Source organism: Dipteris shenzhenensis, chromosome 16 (genome assembly GCF_047967505.1).
Source record: "Dipteris shenzhenensis isolate YYH24624 ecotype China chromosome 16, Dip_SZ_1.0, whole genome shotgun sequence".
Lineage (NCBI taxonomy): Eukaryota > Viridiplantae > Streptophyta > Polypodiopsida > Gleicheniales > Dipteridaceae > Dipteris > Dipteris shenzhenensis.
The window spans coordinates 25,157,161-25,176,321 of record NC_141611.1 but is presented as its reverse complement, the minus strand read 5'-3'; the positions used below and the strand labels follow the sequence as shown (position 1 = coordinate 25,176,321).

General features: G+C 54.9%; 1 protein-coding gene across 1 annotated transcript in view; it reads right to left on the bottom strand.

Moving 5' to 3' along the window:
• The window catches only part of LOC147892738 (rhodanese-like domain-containing protein 14, chloroplastic), a 91,483-nt gene that overhangs the window by 61,149 nt on the left and 11,173 nt on the right, over positions 1 to 19,161 (bottom strand). The window contains exon 3 of the mRNA XM_087387687.1: positions 8,562 to 8,635. Within this exon, the coding sequence (XP_087243813.1) occupies positions 8,562 to 8,635 (74 nt within the window). The remainder of the gene's footprint in view (positions 1 to 8,561; positions 8,636 to 19,161) is intronic.

Sequence of the window (19,161 nt, the reverse complement as noted above, 5' to 3'; positions counted from 1 at the left end):
AGAGGCTACAGGTGACCATGGGATCTAGGATGATTTGGAGTAAGCCCTCAGTCCCACATCAAATAGCTACCCAGTTGGAGATTGCCGAGGCTATCATCCAAACGATTAGCAAAGTGCAGAGGCAGCACATCATGGTATGCACTCGTATCCACATGGTTTGCCAGACATGGTATTCAAATGGACCGGCTCCCCCCATTTCAGTATAACATGGATGCACCACCAGAGTCGATCCCACGAGATGAGACTAACCGTATCATACAGTTAGACCTCCTCCAGCTCTATACGTCTCGAACTTGGGGGGGGGGACCACAAGTTTCCCACCAAGATCCAGTTCTACCACGACCATTTCCTGAGAGTGTCGGAGGATGGACTCATCATCAAGCCCCAGTACCTTGAGGACACATGCACTGAGGATTGCTATTGGATAGATGTGAGTCTCATCACATCAATTGACAATTGAGGCAGGGAGAGTTGTAGGCATACCCAGAGAGTAGCGGACTTGCAAATTGTGTACGATGGGGGAGGTCAAGACAAAGGAGCACTTTCTATGCGCCTGCTCCACCTATTATGAGATGCGAGGACGATACCACTACCTCTTCCAGAAGGGACATGACTCCGGTCCACTCATGTGACTGATCCGATGCGACGACACAGAGACATCCTACTGCAACAGATCAAAGAGCAGCAAGAGATGACCATGCCACAGGATACTGAGGCAGACCAAGCAGGGAGGCAGGTCACAGACTTCTATGCATTTGAGTCAGTTCCAAAGCATAGTGGAGTGGAGGATGAGGAGATAGCTGATATGAGGACAGTATCGATTAGGGGAGAGAGTAGACATGCACCATTGAGCGAGGAACACCTAGACCAACATGGAGGGGGACCAGAGCACGCACGATTGTGGTCCAACCTATCTCAGCTTTCCTCAGAGGAGATCGCCAGAGACGAGGCATCACCCTTGACATATCACATCGGATCCAGCGATCGAGGAGACCACATCCTCCACAATGCGAGACAACTCGATAGATGCAGATCCGGAATATCTTTACAGCACATCGAAGAGCTACCACGGTGCTGGGTTTCAGCTTCTGAGTCTCACACCTCTGCTCACATTTGAGCTTATATTTGAGTTATTTTGTTTGAGCTTTTGAGCTCCGTACTTTAGCATAGCACTCAGAAAAAGGGCCTTAGCATACCCTTTTCTTTTGCTTCAAAACCATGAGGCTTGTATGAGCTATCTTTTTTCTGGTGTACCTTGTCCCATAGGCCCGTGAGGTCTTCCGAGGACGTTAATATTTCTCTCTCTCTAGGTCAATCAGGATTTGCTCTTGGCCTCCTGCTGCTCAGCTCTCCCTCCTCCTCTGCATACTCTCTCAGCCCAACCTCCCACTCAGCCTCTCCTCCCTCCGCTCCTCTCAGCCTACCCTCCCTTTGCTCAGCCTCTCCCCCCGCTCAGCCTAGCCCCCCGCTCAGCCTCTCCCTCCGCTCAGCCTACCCCCAGCCTCTCCTCTCCCTCCGCTCCACTCAACCTACCCTCCCTCCACTCAGCCTACCCCTCAGCCTCTCCTCCCTCCTCATCTCTGCGAACAGGCTGATCGACGCACCTAATACAACTGCATAGATCTTGGACATCACATGTCCCGCCTCCTTGTTTAGAGTTGGAGCCTGACCGACAGGGTCACAGTAGCCTTGGTTAGATGCAGAGCTGAGACGTGCCAGGACTGCAACTTTGAGTCGCCGACAACGATGATGCTGAGATTGATATATAGTCGACCATCAACATGACTATGTTGTACTTAGGACTTAGTACTGCCATTCTGCATTTTTTGCATTTTGCATTGGTATGGATGCTCGTTTAGTAGCTCCACTACCACAGCTCGTTGTATCAGGATTTTCACAGTCTCATAGACTTCCGAAGACTTTAATAAACTCTCTCTCTCTCTCTCTCTCTCTCTCTCTCTCACCCGCTCAGCTCCCTCTCTCCCCGCTCAGTCCCCTCTCCCCCTCTCTCCCCGCTCAGTCCCCCCTCCCTCCCTCCCTCACCCGCTCAGCCTCAGCCTCAGCCCGCCCCTCCCCTCCCTCACCCGCTCAGCCCCTCCCCCTCCCTCAGCCTCTCTCGCCTCACCCGCTCAGCCCCTCCCCTCCGCCAGTCTCTCAGCCCCGCCTCCCTGCGCAAGCCAAGAGCCCCTCCCCCTCCGCCAGTCTCTCAGCCCCGCCTCCCTGCGCAAGCCAAGAGCTCCCTGCAAGCCTCAGCCCCGTAAGCCAGCAGCTCCCTCGCAAGCCAACAGCTCCCCTCCCTGCTGCGCAAGCCTCTGTTGGGAGGGAAAGGGGGTTTAAGGAAAGTCTTAAACTTCTCTCCCCCCCCGTGTGAATAGACTTACAGCAAGTGTCCTTAAAGTGCAGGAAAACAGTTTTGAGGGCAAAAAGAGGCAGTTTTGACAGTTTTGAAGAGCAGAGAATTCAGCAGCTCCACCATGGCCCTTAGAGGCAGTTTTGAGCAGAGAATTCAGCACTTCCAGGAGTAAGGAGATGCCAAAAACAAGGAGCTCCACCATGGCCCTCCAAGGAGCAAAAGTAGAGAAAGATAAAAGCATAGGCAGCAGTACAAGAGCCGAAGAGGCAAGTTCTTCTTTACCCTTAACATCTCCTTCCCCGCCACCTCCAACGACCTCCCTTGCCTCCACCCCAACCCTTTTCTACCCATCTACTTTACTCAATCCTCCTGTGGCTCCGACCCCATCTCCTTTACTTCCATCTCCCCCATCACTTCCGGTTACCTCCCTTGCCTCAATCCCAACCCTTTCCTACCCACCTCCTCTACTCAATCCTCCTCCTCTCCCTCCTTCAGTCTCACCTCCTCCTCTTGCTCCCGTTCATTCCTCCCTAGCCCTTTCCCTTGCTTATTCCTCCCCTCTCCTAGTCCCTACCCATCCTCTTCCTTCCTCTTCCTCCCCTCCCCTAGTCCCTACCCATCCTCTTCCTTCCTCTTCCTCCCCTTCCCTATTCCCTACCCAGCCTCCTCCCTCCTCTTCTTCCCCTCCCCTAGTCCCTACCCAGCTTCTTCCCACCTCTCCCCACCGACCCTCCCTTTCAGCCCCTTCCTCCCCTAGTGTAGGCTCTTCTTCGGTCCCTGACTCCCTACTTCCTTCTACCGGATCTCTCTCTTCAGGACCTCCATTTTCTGCACCCCTCCTTTACTCACCTTCTTACCCTCTTACCCCCTCATCCTTGTACCCCCTCTCCCCTTCACCCTCCACAGCGGAAGCAGTCCTGGCAGTTAATCTGCGATTGAGAGATTTAGTTATGCAGTGCATGGAGACTTGCAGACTTCAGGGCGCTGCGATTCAGTCTCTCACAGCACAGATACACACACTGACTGATCAGCTATCGACAGTTGAGAGTCATAGATCTGATCAGGACTCCCATATTCGCCAGCTTCATACCAGAGATATTGATCGGGATATCCAGTTACGGACACATGCTGAGCGCATAGTGCAGCTGGAGACACGCATTCAGGAGCATGTTGTGGCATGCGATGATCGCCTCCAGCAGCTGCATGTAGCTCCTCCAGCTAGTGCAGCAGTTGAGGAGAGGTTGGCCACACTGCAGACAGAGGTACAGAAGACCTCAGAGTGGGTGGACGTTGTGCGTAGAGCCCCACAGGCCCAGCAGACCACAGTCTCTGAGACTATTGCCGAGAGTCAGCGGCGAGCTCAGAAGGCCCTCAACATCCGCATCCGCGGAGTTGAGCGATCAGATACGAGATCAACCATGGATCAGGCGACAGATTTCATATCTGGGACACTCGGAGTTCAGGATCATGGCATAGTAGCTGCATATCCAGTGGGCCGGGATCCAGCACGGCACCAGCCACTTATCATCAGATTCAGAGATGCTGAGGCCCGTCTCGCAGTATTACGAAGGAGATCCAGATTGAGGGACCATCCACAGATTCACATGGATGAGGACCTTACAGCTCTTCAGTGGGAGGAGCATAGACGTCTCATTGCACAGAGGGATGTTGCCCGTCGTGAGGGCAAGTGGGCCGTGATCAGAGAGGGCAGACTTTTGATAGGAGCTATGCGATCTAGACCGGCTGGAGCCCACAGTTGACGACACGAGGCCTATGGGACACGTAGTCTGCCAGATAGCTTGAGTTTCGCAGTTTGGAACTGTAATGGTTCCCTCACAGCTCAGCCTGGCAACTTACGAGAGGCCTTTTTTGATCAGGACATCGTCTTCTTTACAGAGACCCATGAGAGCCCAGAGAGAGGCTTGCCGCAGGTGACAGGGTATGCCTGGGAGTCTGTCTTTCGATAGCAGACTAGACGATCAGGAGGAGTCAGAGGATCTAGCGGTGTGGCAGTTCTTTATACAGAGCATCTTAGATCGATACTCACAGTCATGAGCAGAGACCATCGGGCCAGATATCTTTGGGTACGGATCAGGAGACCCCCCCTGAGAGACTTGTTTATTGCAGTATGCTACTTTCCCCCGAGACAGTCTCGTTATGCCTCAGATGGACCAGGACAGTCACCTTTTGAGGATTTGTCAGCCGATGTATTGGAGTACTCACGCCGCGGAGAGGTCATCCTTTTAGGAGACTTCAACGCGAGGACATCAGACAGACAGGCAGAGATTTTGGACTTTGCTGAGGATCCAGTCTTAGTTCCAACTGCCCCAGATGAGAGTTTTCCACGCTTATCTTCAGATAGAGGGGTAGAGGTGACAGATCAGGGACATCGCCTATTGGAGCTTCTCTCATCGCACGGCATGCTCATTTATAATGGACTTCGACAGTGGCCGCATTCATCCACAGCCACATGTTTTCCCTTCGCGGGTGGTGGTACGAGCGTCATTGATTACGTCTTGGGTCCCCCGACTTTAATCCCTTTTGTACATAACCTCACAGTCGACCCTTTTATGCCTTCAGACGATCATGCACGTCTGCACTTTATTCTTACCCAGATTCCTCATGCCCCCCCTTCTAGACATCATGAGCGTCAGCCATACTATGAGGTTCATTTTGACCACCAGTTTGATGATATTTATAGCCAGCACCTGAGTGGTCTTCTCCGTCCGCACCTTCTCGATGCCCTACCCTCCACACAGGATCGGTGGGACCTTGTACATACCTCCATCATCTCAGCAGCCCACAAGTCCTTCCCCGTCACTTGCCACACATCCAGTCCTCCACCAGTCGGTCTTGTGCCTTGTAATGGATGGTATGATGAGGAGTGTAAAGAACTCCGCAGGAAGCTTCGCCTTGAGACACAGGAGAAGTCTCCCCTCCTCATTGAGACCAAGAAGAGTTACAAGCGTTTGGTGCGACGCAAAAAGTGCCAATTTCTAGCCCGGAATGAGGAGGAGCTGAGAAGTTTACTTTTCAGCTGTGATTCCAAGGAATTCTGGAAGAAATTCCTTCGCTTGAAATCTCAAACTCCTCTTACAGACCCGCAGGTTTGGCTTGCCTATACTTCCACTTTATATGATATTCCAGACCAGCCACAGATCGACTTATCCCATGTGCCTAGACCCACCTCCTCTGCCTTATTCTCATCCAATAGTGTCCGAGCAGCAGCTCATCGTTTGAAGACTGGGAGAGCTAAGGACCATGATGGATTGCAAGCGGAGTATGTAATCCATGGGATTGATGCCTTAGCTACAGTCCTCTCCCGTCTTTTTAACGAGTCCAATTGTACAGGTCTTCCACCTAGTTGGCTAGAAAATACCATAGTACCCATACACAAGTCGAGGGATCCTTTGGAGGCGTCGAACTACAGGACCATTATGATTGGCCATGTCATGGCCAAGATTTATGCGACCATTCTAGAAGGACATATAAATGACCATGCCGAGGCGACAGGCATGAGAGCTAGAGGGCAGGCAGGATTTCGTGCAGAGCACTCGACTCTAGATCATATCTTCACACTCAGGGCTTTGATTGAGGAGGCGAAGTCACGTAAGCAACGGCTCTATTGTTGCTTCGTGGACTTCAGAAAGGCATTTGACACTGTGCCGCGTTTCAAACTCTTCCAGCGACTTCGTGACTTGGGATTCAATGCGGAGATTCAATGGGCGATCATGGCCTTGTATGAGAGAGTCACAGGTAGAGTCAGGACACGGGCGGGGCTGTCGGCGGAAGTACGCAGTACGATAGGGGTGAAGCAGGGGTGTCCTTTGTCTCCGACACTCTTTGGTCTCTATATCGATGAGTTAGAGATGTACATACAGACGATGGGTGGTACAGGTTCTTTACTGGCAGGATCCACGATACCGATTCTCCTCTATGCAGATGACGTGGTTCATATTTCTTCCTCCCAGCAGGGTTTACAGGCACATCTCCATGCACTCCACAGCTTTTGTTAGGACAGAGGGTTGTCTGTAAACCTTGGGAAGACCAAAGTCATGGTCTTCAACACGTCATACCAGGTTTATAGGAGAGGCGAGTTCTCTTTCACATTTGATGGGCAGGAGGTGGAGCTAGTTAGGGAGTATACATATTTGGGTGCCACATTTAGAGGTCCAGTCTTCACCATGACGCATGCAGCACGAGATAGGATCAGTAGAGGGTATGCCGCCTTGGCTCTTCTCGAGAGGCAGTGTGCACAGTCACATTTTCAGCATCCCGACACGAAGTCCTTACTTTTCGATATGCTGGTGAGACCTGCAGTCATGTATGCTAGCCCCTTTTGGGCAGGAGATCTTAGGGTTGCAGATTGGAGACGAGTAGAGAGGTTACAGATCATCATGTTCTCCAGATTGATCAGAGCGAAGCCCACGGTACCGCATCAGATTACGTTCGCAGAGTTCGGAGCTACACCCCTAGCGCTAGATGCAGCATTTCAGTCAGTTACGTACTTGCATAGGATCAGGGCGCTCGGAGACTCGCAGCAGGCAGAGCACGATTACCGTGGCTAGCACTGACATCCTCGCAGATGTTAGCGGAGAGGTCATACTTTTTGTTGGTACCACACACTCTCCACATGGCTCACCTCGCTGGGCTTGGATATGGATAGGCTGCCACCATTTCGATACAGCATAGATGCCCCTCGCCTCCCTCTCACTCGACATGAGCTCAGCCAGGTTATCAGGGCAGATTTGTTGCAGCTACACACGTTTCGCACTTGGGTTCATCCCACGGAGCTTCCTACGAAGATGGCCACATATCGTGACCATTTTCTCAGGATTTCAGAGGATGGCTTCATCATATCCCCAGGATATATCGGCGTTCATATGTCGCACTCACTCAGGATTGCCTTGGGCCAGCTCAGGGTATCTTCCCACAGATTAGACGTTGAGGCCGGCAGGATGCGTCGTACAGCTACCGGACATAGACCCAGGCGAGAGACTAGGATATGCCCTTGTTGCACTATGGGGGAGGTGGAGACTGAGGAGCACTTTGTTTGCAGATGCCCTTTATATTATGAGATCCGTGGCAGATTTCACTGTTTATTTGGGCACGGATTTGGACCTCTCTCTCGGATTATGGAGTATGAGGATCAGTATTGCTTAGCGTTGTTCATCAGGGAGATCACCAGATACAGAGAGAGATTCCTCAGAGAGCACCGTCGCATCCCTGCCAGAGACCTGGTTATTCATGAGGAGCAGGATGAGGCGCAGGACCATGAGCACAGAGATAGCCCATCTTGCTAGAAAGCACCGATGGTTCCACCCCGAGGATGTACATATGACATGATCCGGCAGCACCGCAGGATGATCTTACACAGAGGCCGTACCCGTCGCTTTATTTCTAGACGACGGAGGATGATGGCAGATTTTCGGAGGAGATTGCTCCATGGAGACTTGGCACCGCCAGCAGCCCATTTGACACTTGCCCAGATCTTCACACTCATGGCAGGAGGCATGGTCGATGGCCATGACTTCCATCATTTCTTTGGATCACAGACCCCTTAGGGAAGACGATGTTCCTCATATTTCATATTTTACATTTTGTATCTAGGCAATTTTGGTACTCTATTTCATTTCATTTTGTATCTAGGATTTTTGTAGCCATTTTTGGCATCTTAGCGGTATTACGATGAGGCCACCTAGTTGGCGCATCGTTGATGATGTATTTTCCTTTCGGATGATTTTGTGTCCCATAGGCCATGTATGGCCTTCCGTGGACCTTTAATAAAATTTCTTTCTTTCTTTCTTTCTCTCTCTCTTCTATTCTATTCTACCCCTGTTCATCCCCTTCTAATTTAATCCTTTTCTACACCTACTATGTAAATTGAGTAAAAACTGCACAGACTTGAGAAACATAACCACCAAGTATGCAAGAGTGTAAAGAACGAGGATCTGATCATGAGAGTTGAAACAATACAATCTTTGATAAAGCAGACATGAGTAATCAAGCTTAACACCAAACTATAGAAGGCTAAATTAACACTTGAACTCGCTGCTAAAAGTGTGCAGACAACAAACACAAGGAAGCCTTTTTGTCCAAGCATATAAGAAGTGCATGATTAAAAACTATATCTAAGGGCTCACGCATCCACAAAACAGGAAAGACATGCTTTGGGTGGTGAAGAAGTTATTAAGGGCTTTTCGTCTACCTCATGTTCGCTTTTAAATCATTCCCTTGTATCAACCGAAAAAGTGGAGCACCAAATGATTTTTCTGCATGACCCTGCAGAGAACATTAAAAAAGGCTTGGATTGAATAACTACAACTTTCAAAACATTTTTGTAGAACTCACTCATGTGCTTGATCTCAACAGATTGCATGGAGAACAAAATTTGATATTAAGGAAATCAGGAGATGTAATTAACAAAGCATGAACAAAAGAGACAGCCAACAAGAAAGGCATAAACAATAATATACAGTTAAATCACAGTGACATAGGTTTAAAACATTGCCCTTCTGCTAGCTGAAATAGGCTCTTGGAGAAAACACAAACACATTCCTTTCCAACTCCCAACTCCTAGCTCCCTCCTCCCTCCCCTACAAAGCCCACCCCCCCTTCCCGAAACACACACACCCCCTCCTGCTTCCCCTACTGTCCCCTTCACGATCTCGACCTGGCCTCCTCTGTGTCCACCTTGTGCAGAGTAATCTTCCCTCTTCTCCTTCCTGACCCCCTCTTTGTAGGCTTCTGGGCCATTCTTCACCCCTTCCTTCCCCATTGGTCCTTTTTCCAGCCTTAGGCTTCTGGTTCTGTTTCCCTCTCTTGAGCTAGCTCCAACCCGTCCATCTCATCCTCCTGTCCTCCTATGGATAGTGCTCTCACCTCCCCCATCTCTACTCTCCTCACCCCCCAAGTAGCTGCCCATACCCTCTTGGTCTGTTTCTATCCCCTTCCTCTCCTAGCCCTAGACAGGCTGTCATCCTCATCTGCTTGCTTCCTGCCTCTACCCATGCCCCCGAGTCCCTCACCCTCTCCCTCCGGCCATTCATTGCTTCTACAGTCACTATCTTCTCTCATTCACCCCCTAGGAATCTTGGGCATATGGAATGTCACATATAGGGACCTGTGGTTTAGCCAAAAGGGCTCACATGGCTGCTCCCTTGACATATAGTGCTATCAAGGCTTTCCTTATTCCACGTCACCAACTCTTTGTACTTCCATGGTCCCACAAAATCACAATTGAGTGCACTCAGTATGGGGTACTAAAGGTGAAAGTGAAGCAAACAACGATGCCCTTCCTACAGAGCTCATCTTGGAAACTCAATAGAGCAACATTATTTTTTTTTGCCGAAAAAACAGTGCTAATTATATTACTTCGAGAACAAAATACAAGAGGTCAGCTTATAGCTGACGGCCGCGTTCACAAACCGGACGCAGCCCTAAAAGGTAGCATAATAAATCCTACTCTCACGGAGGGATATGCTGAGTGTGAATGAACAGCCATCGGGGTGGTGAGTAGTGCCACCGAAGGCCCTGCGTAGTCTGCTCGAAGAAGAGGCTCTGTGTGTCCCAAGCCTGGAGGAAGCGTCTCCGCTTCTCCTGACCAGCCCGGGAGTCTCCCTGAATCTGGTCCCACTGGCCTCTGAGGGTATGAATAATCTCACTCCAAATCTCCGCCATGATCTGGGCAGTCGATAAGGAGGTGCCACCGAGGATCTGCGCGCAGCGCGAGGTCCAGATGTGCCATCCTGTAATGCTGCTGATAATCTCCCAGACTGGCTGCCTCTCCCGAACTCCTGTATCAGCCTCTGCTAGGTGCTGTGGGATACCCTCGAGCGGCCCCCACGTCCCCTGTGTGATAAGGAAGGTGGGGTCCTGCTGGCATGCCTCGAACAAGTGATGAAGACCAGGTGCGGTGCTGCACCAACAGAACGCGCCCCAAGTGATCACTCCTACCTCTGGTGCTGCGCGAGTAAGAAGCCCGAAGGTCCACCTCCACACTTCCTGGGCGCGCGTGCAGCTCCACAAGCAGTGTTTTGGTGACTCCTCATCCGCATGGCAAATCTGACAGCAACCGTCCTGGCCTATCTGCCTCAACCAGCTCCCCACTGGAAGACCTTTGTGGGCAAGAAGCCACAGGAAGTATGAGATCTTCCACGGCCGCCAGCTCTCCCACAAGGCCTTCCAGAATGCCTGCAAAAAGAACCTGGAAATACCCTGTGCATACCAGCTAGGTCGCTGCGTGGGGGGGCGGCTCTGCATCCTCCCAAGAACTCGCCTGCCCAGAGTCGTGCTGTAAGCGAAGAAGGAAGTCGGCCCCTGTCCTGTCACAATCTCTGGCCACCACCACTCTCCTGGGTCCCACTCAAGCTCTGACAAGGCCCGCCCCTCCCAGAGCCAAAGACGCCAAAGCTGTAACTGGTCCTGCTCGATACTAGGGTCGGTACGCCAGACCTTCCCCAGAAGGCCTACGACCCTAACCCTCTGCCACGGGAGTAGGGGGTCGATGAGCGCATCCTCTCTCCTGAGTCGTCCATCCCCTGAAACCGCGAAGAAGGCGATAGAGGAGTCATCCAAACGTCCTGCGACCACCAGTGGGATGCCACGGGGGGTGAACTGTCCCAGCCAGCGGGTGTCTCCAGGCATGAGGACCTGAGGCTCAGGTGGAGCCAACCAAGCGGCTGGGATCGCTCCGTCGATCTCCGTGCGTCTCGCCTGGACTCCGCGTGCACCTCCAGCTGCGTCTGCAAGATCAGTCATCTCCAGATGTCTGTACGTATCCCTCCAAACTCGAAGGGACCGGGCTGGCCCCCTCATCCAGCCGTCCCACCTGATATGTGATCTCTCCCCCAACTGAAGGCCCTCGGCGTCTCTGACCTGCCCATTCCAGACGAGCGACTGGCGATCGATCTCCTCCTGACAGCTGGGCTGGGACTGAATGAGACTGAGACGGAGCCGCCTCCAAACCATGAGGAGGCTACGAACGAGTGGGGAACGGGGCTGAGTGAGCGGGGCAAAAGTGAAGATCCACCTGAGGGACGGTAGCCACTCTCCACCTCGGCGCGGGACACAAGAGCCTACTCCCTGCTGAAGTAACATCTTCCACGTCTGCCCCCCCGGGGTCAAACCGCGGATGACAAGCTTGCCTAACAAGGCCTGACTCTGAAGCTCTGGATCGATAACCCCCAGGCCACCCTCAGCCTGCGGAAGAATGACTGTCTGCCAAGCAACCCTGGCTCTGGTATCTCTAAGACCATCCTCCCCAGACCAAAGGAAGTTCCGAACCAACCTCTTGAGCTGTGCCACGCTGGATCTCGAGAAGCACCGGCAGGAAGCCACATACCAAGCCGTGGCTAGGAGGACCTGGTTAACTACCAGGCACGACCTGCAAGAGACAGCTTAGCAGTGCTCCAGAAAGCCAGCTTCCGTCGGATGGAGTCTAGCACCGGGAGAAACTGCTGAGCTGGCGTGATGTCTAGGCCAACCTGGAAGCCAAGGTATCTAGCTGTCTGTCCCCGTGGAATCCATCTGAAACCCAGAAATCGCCCCCACTGAGAACACGCCCCAGGGTCTGTGAGAAAACCAACTGACTTGTTCCAGTTGATTTTCGCACCAGCGGCCGAGCAGAAGACCTCCAGGGCCATCCGCACCCTCTCTAGCATCCTCTCATCGTCCTGGACATAAAGGGCTGTATCATCTGCGTACTCCGAGTCCAGAAGCTCCGTGTCCTCCCGAAGTGGAAGGCGAACCCCCCGGATCCCGGTAGACCTCGCCCGAAGGTAGTAAGTCATGGCCTCGGCGAAGAAAAGAAACAGGTAAGGAGCAAGGGGGCAACCCTGACGCACTGATCTCTCCAAGCTAAAGCGCTCACCCATCCTGCCTCCAATGATGACCCTGCTAGACGCTGTCCTGTACAAAGCTGAGATACCCTAAATCCAACCTGCCGGGAAACCTAGCCGCTCCAGAGTCCCCTCCAAAAAGGACCAGTCCACGCGATCGTAGGCCTTCTCAAAGTCGAGAAGTAGAATGGCAAGGTGTGATCCACTGTGCTGAGCCCACTCCGCCGCCTCTGAAAAGGTGAAGACATTATCCAGGATACTGCGATCCTGGACAAAGCCTGTCTGAGTGTCATGAATGAGGTCTGGGAGTAGAGGCCGAACTCTGGCACTGATCATCTTGGCGAGGATTTTGTAGGCGGTAGTAAGGAGAGTGATCGGACGCCACTGGCGGATCTCCTGTCTATCTCCTCCCTTCGGGATGAGGCAAATCAGTCCCGAAGAGAGGCTCTCTGGCATCAAACCGCTGCTGAAAATCCCCTGCAGAGCTGCAAGGAGGGGCTGATGGATCTGGTCCCAGAAGGAGGTGAAGAATGCTCGGGGAAGCCCATCCTCTCCTGGGCATTTCTGTCCGTCGATAGCCATCAAGGCCTCCAGCATCTCATCCGAGGTAAACGGCGCCAACAACATCGCCTGCATGCTAGGCTGGACCAGGGATGGAATGTGCCTCCACACCTCCTCACGGGCACGACTAGCACGAGGGGCAAGCGGCTCCTGCTGGAAGAGGGTCCTGTAGAAGTCAGTGGCCAACCCCAGGACCTCCCCCGGATCCGTAACGATGTGACCATCCGCTGTCCTGAGACTCCGAAGCTGATCACCTGCAGCTCTCTGGCCATGCGTCCTGAAGAACTCCCTGCACATCCGGTCACCCTTCCGGGCCCAGAAGGAGAGAGAGGCGTGATAGGAAAACTCTGAGCGGCGCTGGAGTGTCTCCTCCAAGAGGGCTCTGGCTCGAAGGGCCTGGATCCGAAGCTCCTCCGAGCCCGGGGAAGCCTGCTGGAGTCGCTGAATGGAGGCGAGGTCCCTCCGAAGAGCTCTCTCTCTACTCCACCAATCCTGTCAAACCTGTAGGGCTGCTAGCTGGCAGGTCTGGCTGGACTCCTGCAGAGCCTGCGCAACTGAGTCCACCAAATCCGTGCACTCCCCCCAATCTCTGTCCCAAAGACTGCAAATACTGCTACGCACGTCCTCCCTCAAGAAAATGGAATCGGGAATCCTGCATGACCGGGGGGGAAGGGTCTGGGCTGCCGAATCTAGTGAGAGGAGTACCGGCGCATGGTCGGAAAGTGTCGTCCCTGGAACTATACCCGCCTGACCGCCTCTACTGATGGCCCAATCACTGACATAGAATCTATCAAGCCTCTCCAGGAGTCTGCCTCCTTCCCTGCGGAAGCCCCAAGAGAAGTCCAGGCTCCCGTGCCAACGCCGGAAGGACGGGTCTCTCCAACTGTCCCTACCTCCTGTCGCGAAGATGAAGGAGTCCCACGCTGACTGCTCTGCCTGAGCCATACCTGTGAACTCCGGACCTCTGCCCTGCTAGTCCTCCAATGTCTCCAGATTGTTGAAGTCACCTCCAACAATCCAGGAATCCATGTCTGGAAGAATCCCTGTAAGTGTCCTCCAGAAAGTGGCTCTGCATCGGAGGTCTGTAGGAGCGTAAATGTTGAGTATTCCAATTTTGGATCCCTCCAAATCCAGGCCTACCCAAAGGGCTCGGCCTGGGATCAACGTGCCATGACCGAAAACTCCCTGGGCTAACTGCTCGCACACGGAGGTACAGACACCCCCACTCCTCCCCAGTGCGCCGATCGAGGGCTCCCAGTAAGTGTAGGAACGTCCAGGGAGAACCTTCCCGCAGCTACGGGAATGAGCCGCAGAGAGCTTGTGCTCCTGGAGCAGAAGTACATCCAAACGACCAATCACTGCAGGCTGAAGTTCCTGTCGCAAAATGAGCTTCCTGGGACCACGGGTGCCAGAAGAGTGAAACCCGTTCACATTCAAGGATACGAGGTGTAGGCTCATGGAGAGGGATGGGGAGCTGCGAACAACTGTCTGCTCGCGGTCGAAGTCGATGAAGAATCAGACATGTCGGAATGGAGGCGCTGCCGCTTATGAGAAGGTTTGGAGGGGGAGACGGGATCGTCCTGCCCGTCCTTCAACACCTTCAACAAAGGCGAGAGGCCTTTGGTGCCATGAACAAATGCTTTCTCGAGCCAGCTCGAGATCTCTGAAGTGGTCATCCCATAGAAGGTTTGGAGTTTCTGATGGGACCAAGCTCTGACATCCTGGGGGAGAGGCCATGACAGGGTAGGTCTGAGGATCACAATCAGTCGGAAGCGTTTGGCGGCGCAACGCCACCGCAGGCGCACATCGCCCTCAGACCACTGAGTCTCGAGAAGCTGCCCACCGGACGGGCCAGACCTGGGCGTGTGTCTGCTCTCTGAGCGCCTCCCAAACCGAGTCGTCTGTCCAGGTCTCGGTGCCATCGCTGAGGAACGTGAAGGCGAAGCTAGGGCCATCCCTAGGGGCCAAGGCGACAATCTTCCCATCCGCCCCTTTGCGGAGCAGGAAGATGCTGATGTCGAGATAAGCCGGGAAGGTCCCAAGGTCGGCCACGTCCAAGTAGTCCCAGGGGCCAGATCTGTAAAAGTCTCGAGGAAGCGCTCTCTCCTGAAGCTGAGACCCATCAGAGTCTGCCACTGAGGGGCTAGCGGCCATGGAAGCCTGCTCCAGTGGTGGTGTAGACTCCGGGTGTCCTGCCAGCGGGGGGGGAGGGAGAGGAGGCTGAGGGGTAGGCGACTCGAGCTCCACGGAGGCGACTGGCGGAGCAAGTGGAGGAGGCGGAGCGGGGGCTGCCCTCGGCTGGGAAGCCGAAGGTGCAGCTAACACTATAGAGGAGTCGAGGGGAGCGGAGGGAGGGGGGGGATGGGGACGCCTCTGGAGCTGGGGCTGAGAGGGAGGAGGAGGAGACTGAGGAGGAAGAGACGGGGGCTGAGGCTGCGGGTCGGGCGAAGGGAGGGGAAACTGGGGAAGGGACTGGGACTGACTGGAAAGGGGCGGGGGAGCGGGAGAGAGGGGGATCTGAGGCTGTGAAGGGCGGGCTGCCGTCGACGAAGAAGCTCTCCCAGGTCCCTGGGGCGGCTGCCTGTCAGGTCTCTGGGGTGCTGCTGCCGGAAGGGTAACCTCTGCCTCCTTGCCTTTATCCGAGATCTTCTTGTTCTCTCCTCTTTTCCTTCTAACCTCGGTCCAACCACCCACTAACTCTGGACCGGGCTCCGCCTGCCTCGGCTCCTCCTGACGTGACTGTCCGGGGGGGGGGGGCGGGGACGGAGGAGGCGAGGGCGGGGGGGGTCGAGATGAGCTGGCGAAGCGTGGACACGCAGCCGCCAAGTGCCCAAAGCCGTGGCACCTCAGGCACTGACCTGGCTGTCCGGTGACTATCATGCTCTGGGTGATGCTGCCGGCATCTGTCACAATCTCGATCACTGCAGGGAGGGTCGCAGGGTCTGCCACAGCCACTCGGACTCGGGGGGCTCCTGCCGTGGTCACCGCATCGGCGAAAGTGTCGTGCATAACCCATCCAAAATGGGAGCCCAAGTCCCTGACAATCGGCCGCAGCTCAGCAGCAAGCCCTGGAAAAACTAGTGTCACTGGGTGGTGAGGTATACGGAAACGAACATCAAAATCTGCTGCGCTGAATCCACGGTACCACGGGACTATCATGATAATCTTTCCATCCACCGATGTGGGGGAACCGGCAATCAGGTTGCTCGCAGCTTTCTCATTGGAGAGTTTGAGCCAGAAGATGCCCCTTCCCATAAGGGCCACCTCCTCAATATGGCCATCCTCTAGCAGGAGAGTGGACTGGAGCCAGTCCCTGATGGCTGCTCTGGAGGGAGAGTGTCCAATGACTCTACCGTAAACAGAGGTACGGGCAAAGTCAGTGGCAACCTCCTGCACACGAGATGATTGTTGCTCTGTCAGGATAACGCGGTAGGCATCTGGATAGGGAGGGTCCGACTGGGCCTCCGGATCCGGGCAAGGGGCTGCCATACCGCCAAGACTAACTGCAAGCTTCCGATGAAGAACAGGCTGCCACCCCAAAAGGGGAGACGAAGCGGGAGGGTGGCGCCTGGGTGTGGAAGGGATGGTGGCAGAGGCGGAGGGTGGAGGCGGGGTGGAGAAGTGAAGCAGAAGGGCGGGCGAAGCGAAGTGAGTGAGCGGGGGGGGGTCGGGGCGAGGCGGGGTGAAGGGTACGGGGCAGGCGGGTGGCGCGGGAGGGCGGGGGGGGCGGGGTTGGTGTGGCGGGGGCGGAGGGGTGAAACGGAGGGCGGGGGAGCGGAGTGGAGGCGGGGGGGGGGGGGCGGAATGGGCGAGTGGAGTGGAAAGGAAGCGGGGGGGAGCGGAATGGAGGCGAGGGGGGGCGGAATGGCGGAATGGGCGGAGTGGCGGGTGAAGGCACGGGGGACGGGGGGAGCGGGATGGAAGGCGGGAGAGCGAGGGGGTCGGGTGGGGTGAGCGAGGCGGGTGAGCGAGGGGGCGGGTCGGGTGAGCGAGGGGGGCGGGTGAGCGAGGGCGGGCGGGGGGCGAGGCGGAGAGGCAGGGGGCGGGGGATGGGAGGCGGGCGAGCGAGGCGGGGGGATGGGAGGCGGGTGAGCGAGGCGGCGGGTGAGGGGGATAGCGAGCGGGAGGCGAGGGCGGAGAGACAGGGGGCGGGGGTGGTCGCGGCGGGGGGGGGGGGGGCTAGGGAGTGGAGGTAGCGATAGCGATGGGGGGGGAGGGAAGCTCGCAGGAGCAGCAGTAGAAAAAAAAATCAATAGAGCAACATTACACCAAAGGGTAGACATGGCCAGACTGCCAAGTCAATACCTTAAATGCAAAAAGTCTACACATTATGAAGTAGTGCTCTTTTTGAATTAAGGGGATAGTAGAGGCATGAGCAGATCAGTTTGGCTCTCATCACTAGCCCTGTGAACGACGACTTTGTGGAAAGTTCATTAGTTGATAGATGGATGTGGGTGAAAATAAAACAGAATGAGAAACACATGAAAAAGAATGCTCGATGCAAGGAGAGGAGGCAACAAGAGAGAACAATAGGAGATAAAAGGCCACAAGAGGCCTCCTTGGCTCCACTTAGATTGTGCCTTTAAATTAAGCCCCCCCCCCCCCAACACACACACACACACACACTTTTTCTTTCTGATACTTTGAAGCCTCCGCCCCCCACCAGATCTCCTCCCTCCATCCCCCCTTCCCAACCAGCTCCCCACTGGAAGACCTTTGTGGCCTATCTGCCTCAACCAGCTCCCCACTGGAAGACCTTTGTGGGCAAGAAGCCACAGGAAGTATGAGATCTTCCGCGGCCGCCAGCTCTCCCACAAGGCCTTCCAGAATGCCTGCAAAAAGAACCTGGAAATACCCTGTGCGTACCAGCTGGGTCGCTGGGTGGGGGGGCGGCTCTGCATCCTCCCAAGAACTCGCTTGCCCAGAGTCGTGCTGTAGGCGAAGAAGGAAGTCGGCCCCTGTCCTGTCACAATCTCTGGCCACCACCACTCTCTTGGGTCCCAATCAAGCTCTGACAAGGCCCGCCCCTCCCAGAGCCAAAGGCGCCAAAGCTGCATCTGGTCTTGCTCGATGCTAGGGTCGGTACGCCAGACCTTCCCCAAAAGGCCTACGACCCGAACCCTCTGCCATGGGAGTAGGGGGTCGATGAGCGCATCCTCTCTCCTGAGTCGTCCATCCCCAGAAACCGCGAAGAAGGAGATAGAGGAGTCATCCATACGTCCTGCGATCACCAGTGGGATGCCACGGGGGGTGAACTGTCCCAGCCAGCGGGTGTCACCAGGCATGAGGACCTGAGGCTCAGGTGGAGCCAACCAAACAACTGGGATCGCACCGTCGATCTCCGTGCGTCTCGCCTGGGCTCCACGTGCACCTCCAGCTGCGTCTGCAAGATCAGCCATCTCCAAATGTCTGTACGTATCCCTCCAAACTCGAAGGGACCGGGCTGGCCCCCTCATCCAGCCGTCCCACCTGATATGTGATCTCTTCCCTAACTGAATGCCCTCGGCATCTCTGACCTGACCGTTCCAGATAAGCGGCTGGCGATCGATCTCCTCCTGACAGCTGGGAGGGGACTGAATGAGACTGAGGCGGAGCCGCCTCCAAACCATGAGGAGGCTACGAACGAGTGGGGAACGGGGCTGAGTGAGCGGGGCGGAAGTGAAGATCCACCTGAGGGACGGTAGCCACTCTCCACCTCGGCACGGGACACAAGAACCGACTCCCTGCTGAAGTAACATCTTCCACGTCTGCCCCCCCGGGGTCAAACCGCGGATGACAAGCTTGCCTAACAAGGCCTGACTCTGAAGCTCTGGATCGATGACCCCCAGGCCACCCTCAGCCTGCGGAAGAATGACTGTCTGCCAAGCAACCCTGGCTCTGGTATCTCTAAGACCATCCTCCCTGGACCAAAGGAAGTTCCGAACCAACCTCCTGAGCTGTGCCACGCTGGATCTCGAGAAGCACCAGCAGGAAGCCACATACCAAGCCGTGGCTAGGAGGACCTGGTTAACTACCAGGGCACGACCTGCAAGAGAGAGCTTAGCAGTGCTCCAGAAAGCCAGCTTCCGTCGGATGGAGTCTAGCACCGGGAGAAACTGCTGAGCTGGCGTGATGTCTAGGCCAACCTGAAAGCCAAGGTATCTAGTTGTCTGTCCCCGTGGAATCCATCTGAAACCCAGAAATCGCCCCCACTGAGAACACGCCCCAGGGTCTGTTAGAAAACCAACTGATTTGTTCCAGTTGATTTTCGCACCAGCGGCCGAGCAGAAGACCTCCAGGGCCATCCGCACCCTCTCTAGCATCCTCTCGTCATCCTGGACATAAAGGGCTGTATCATCTGCGTACTCCAAGTCCAAAAGCTCCGTGTCCTCCTGGAGTGGAAGGCGAACACCCCTGATCCCTGTGGAC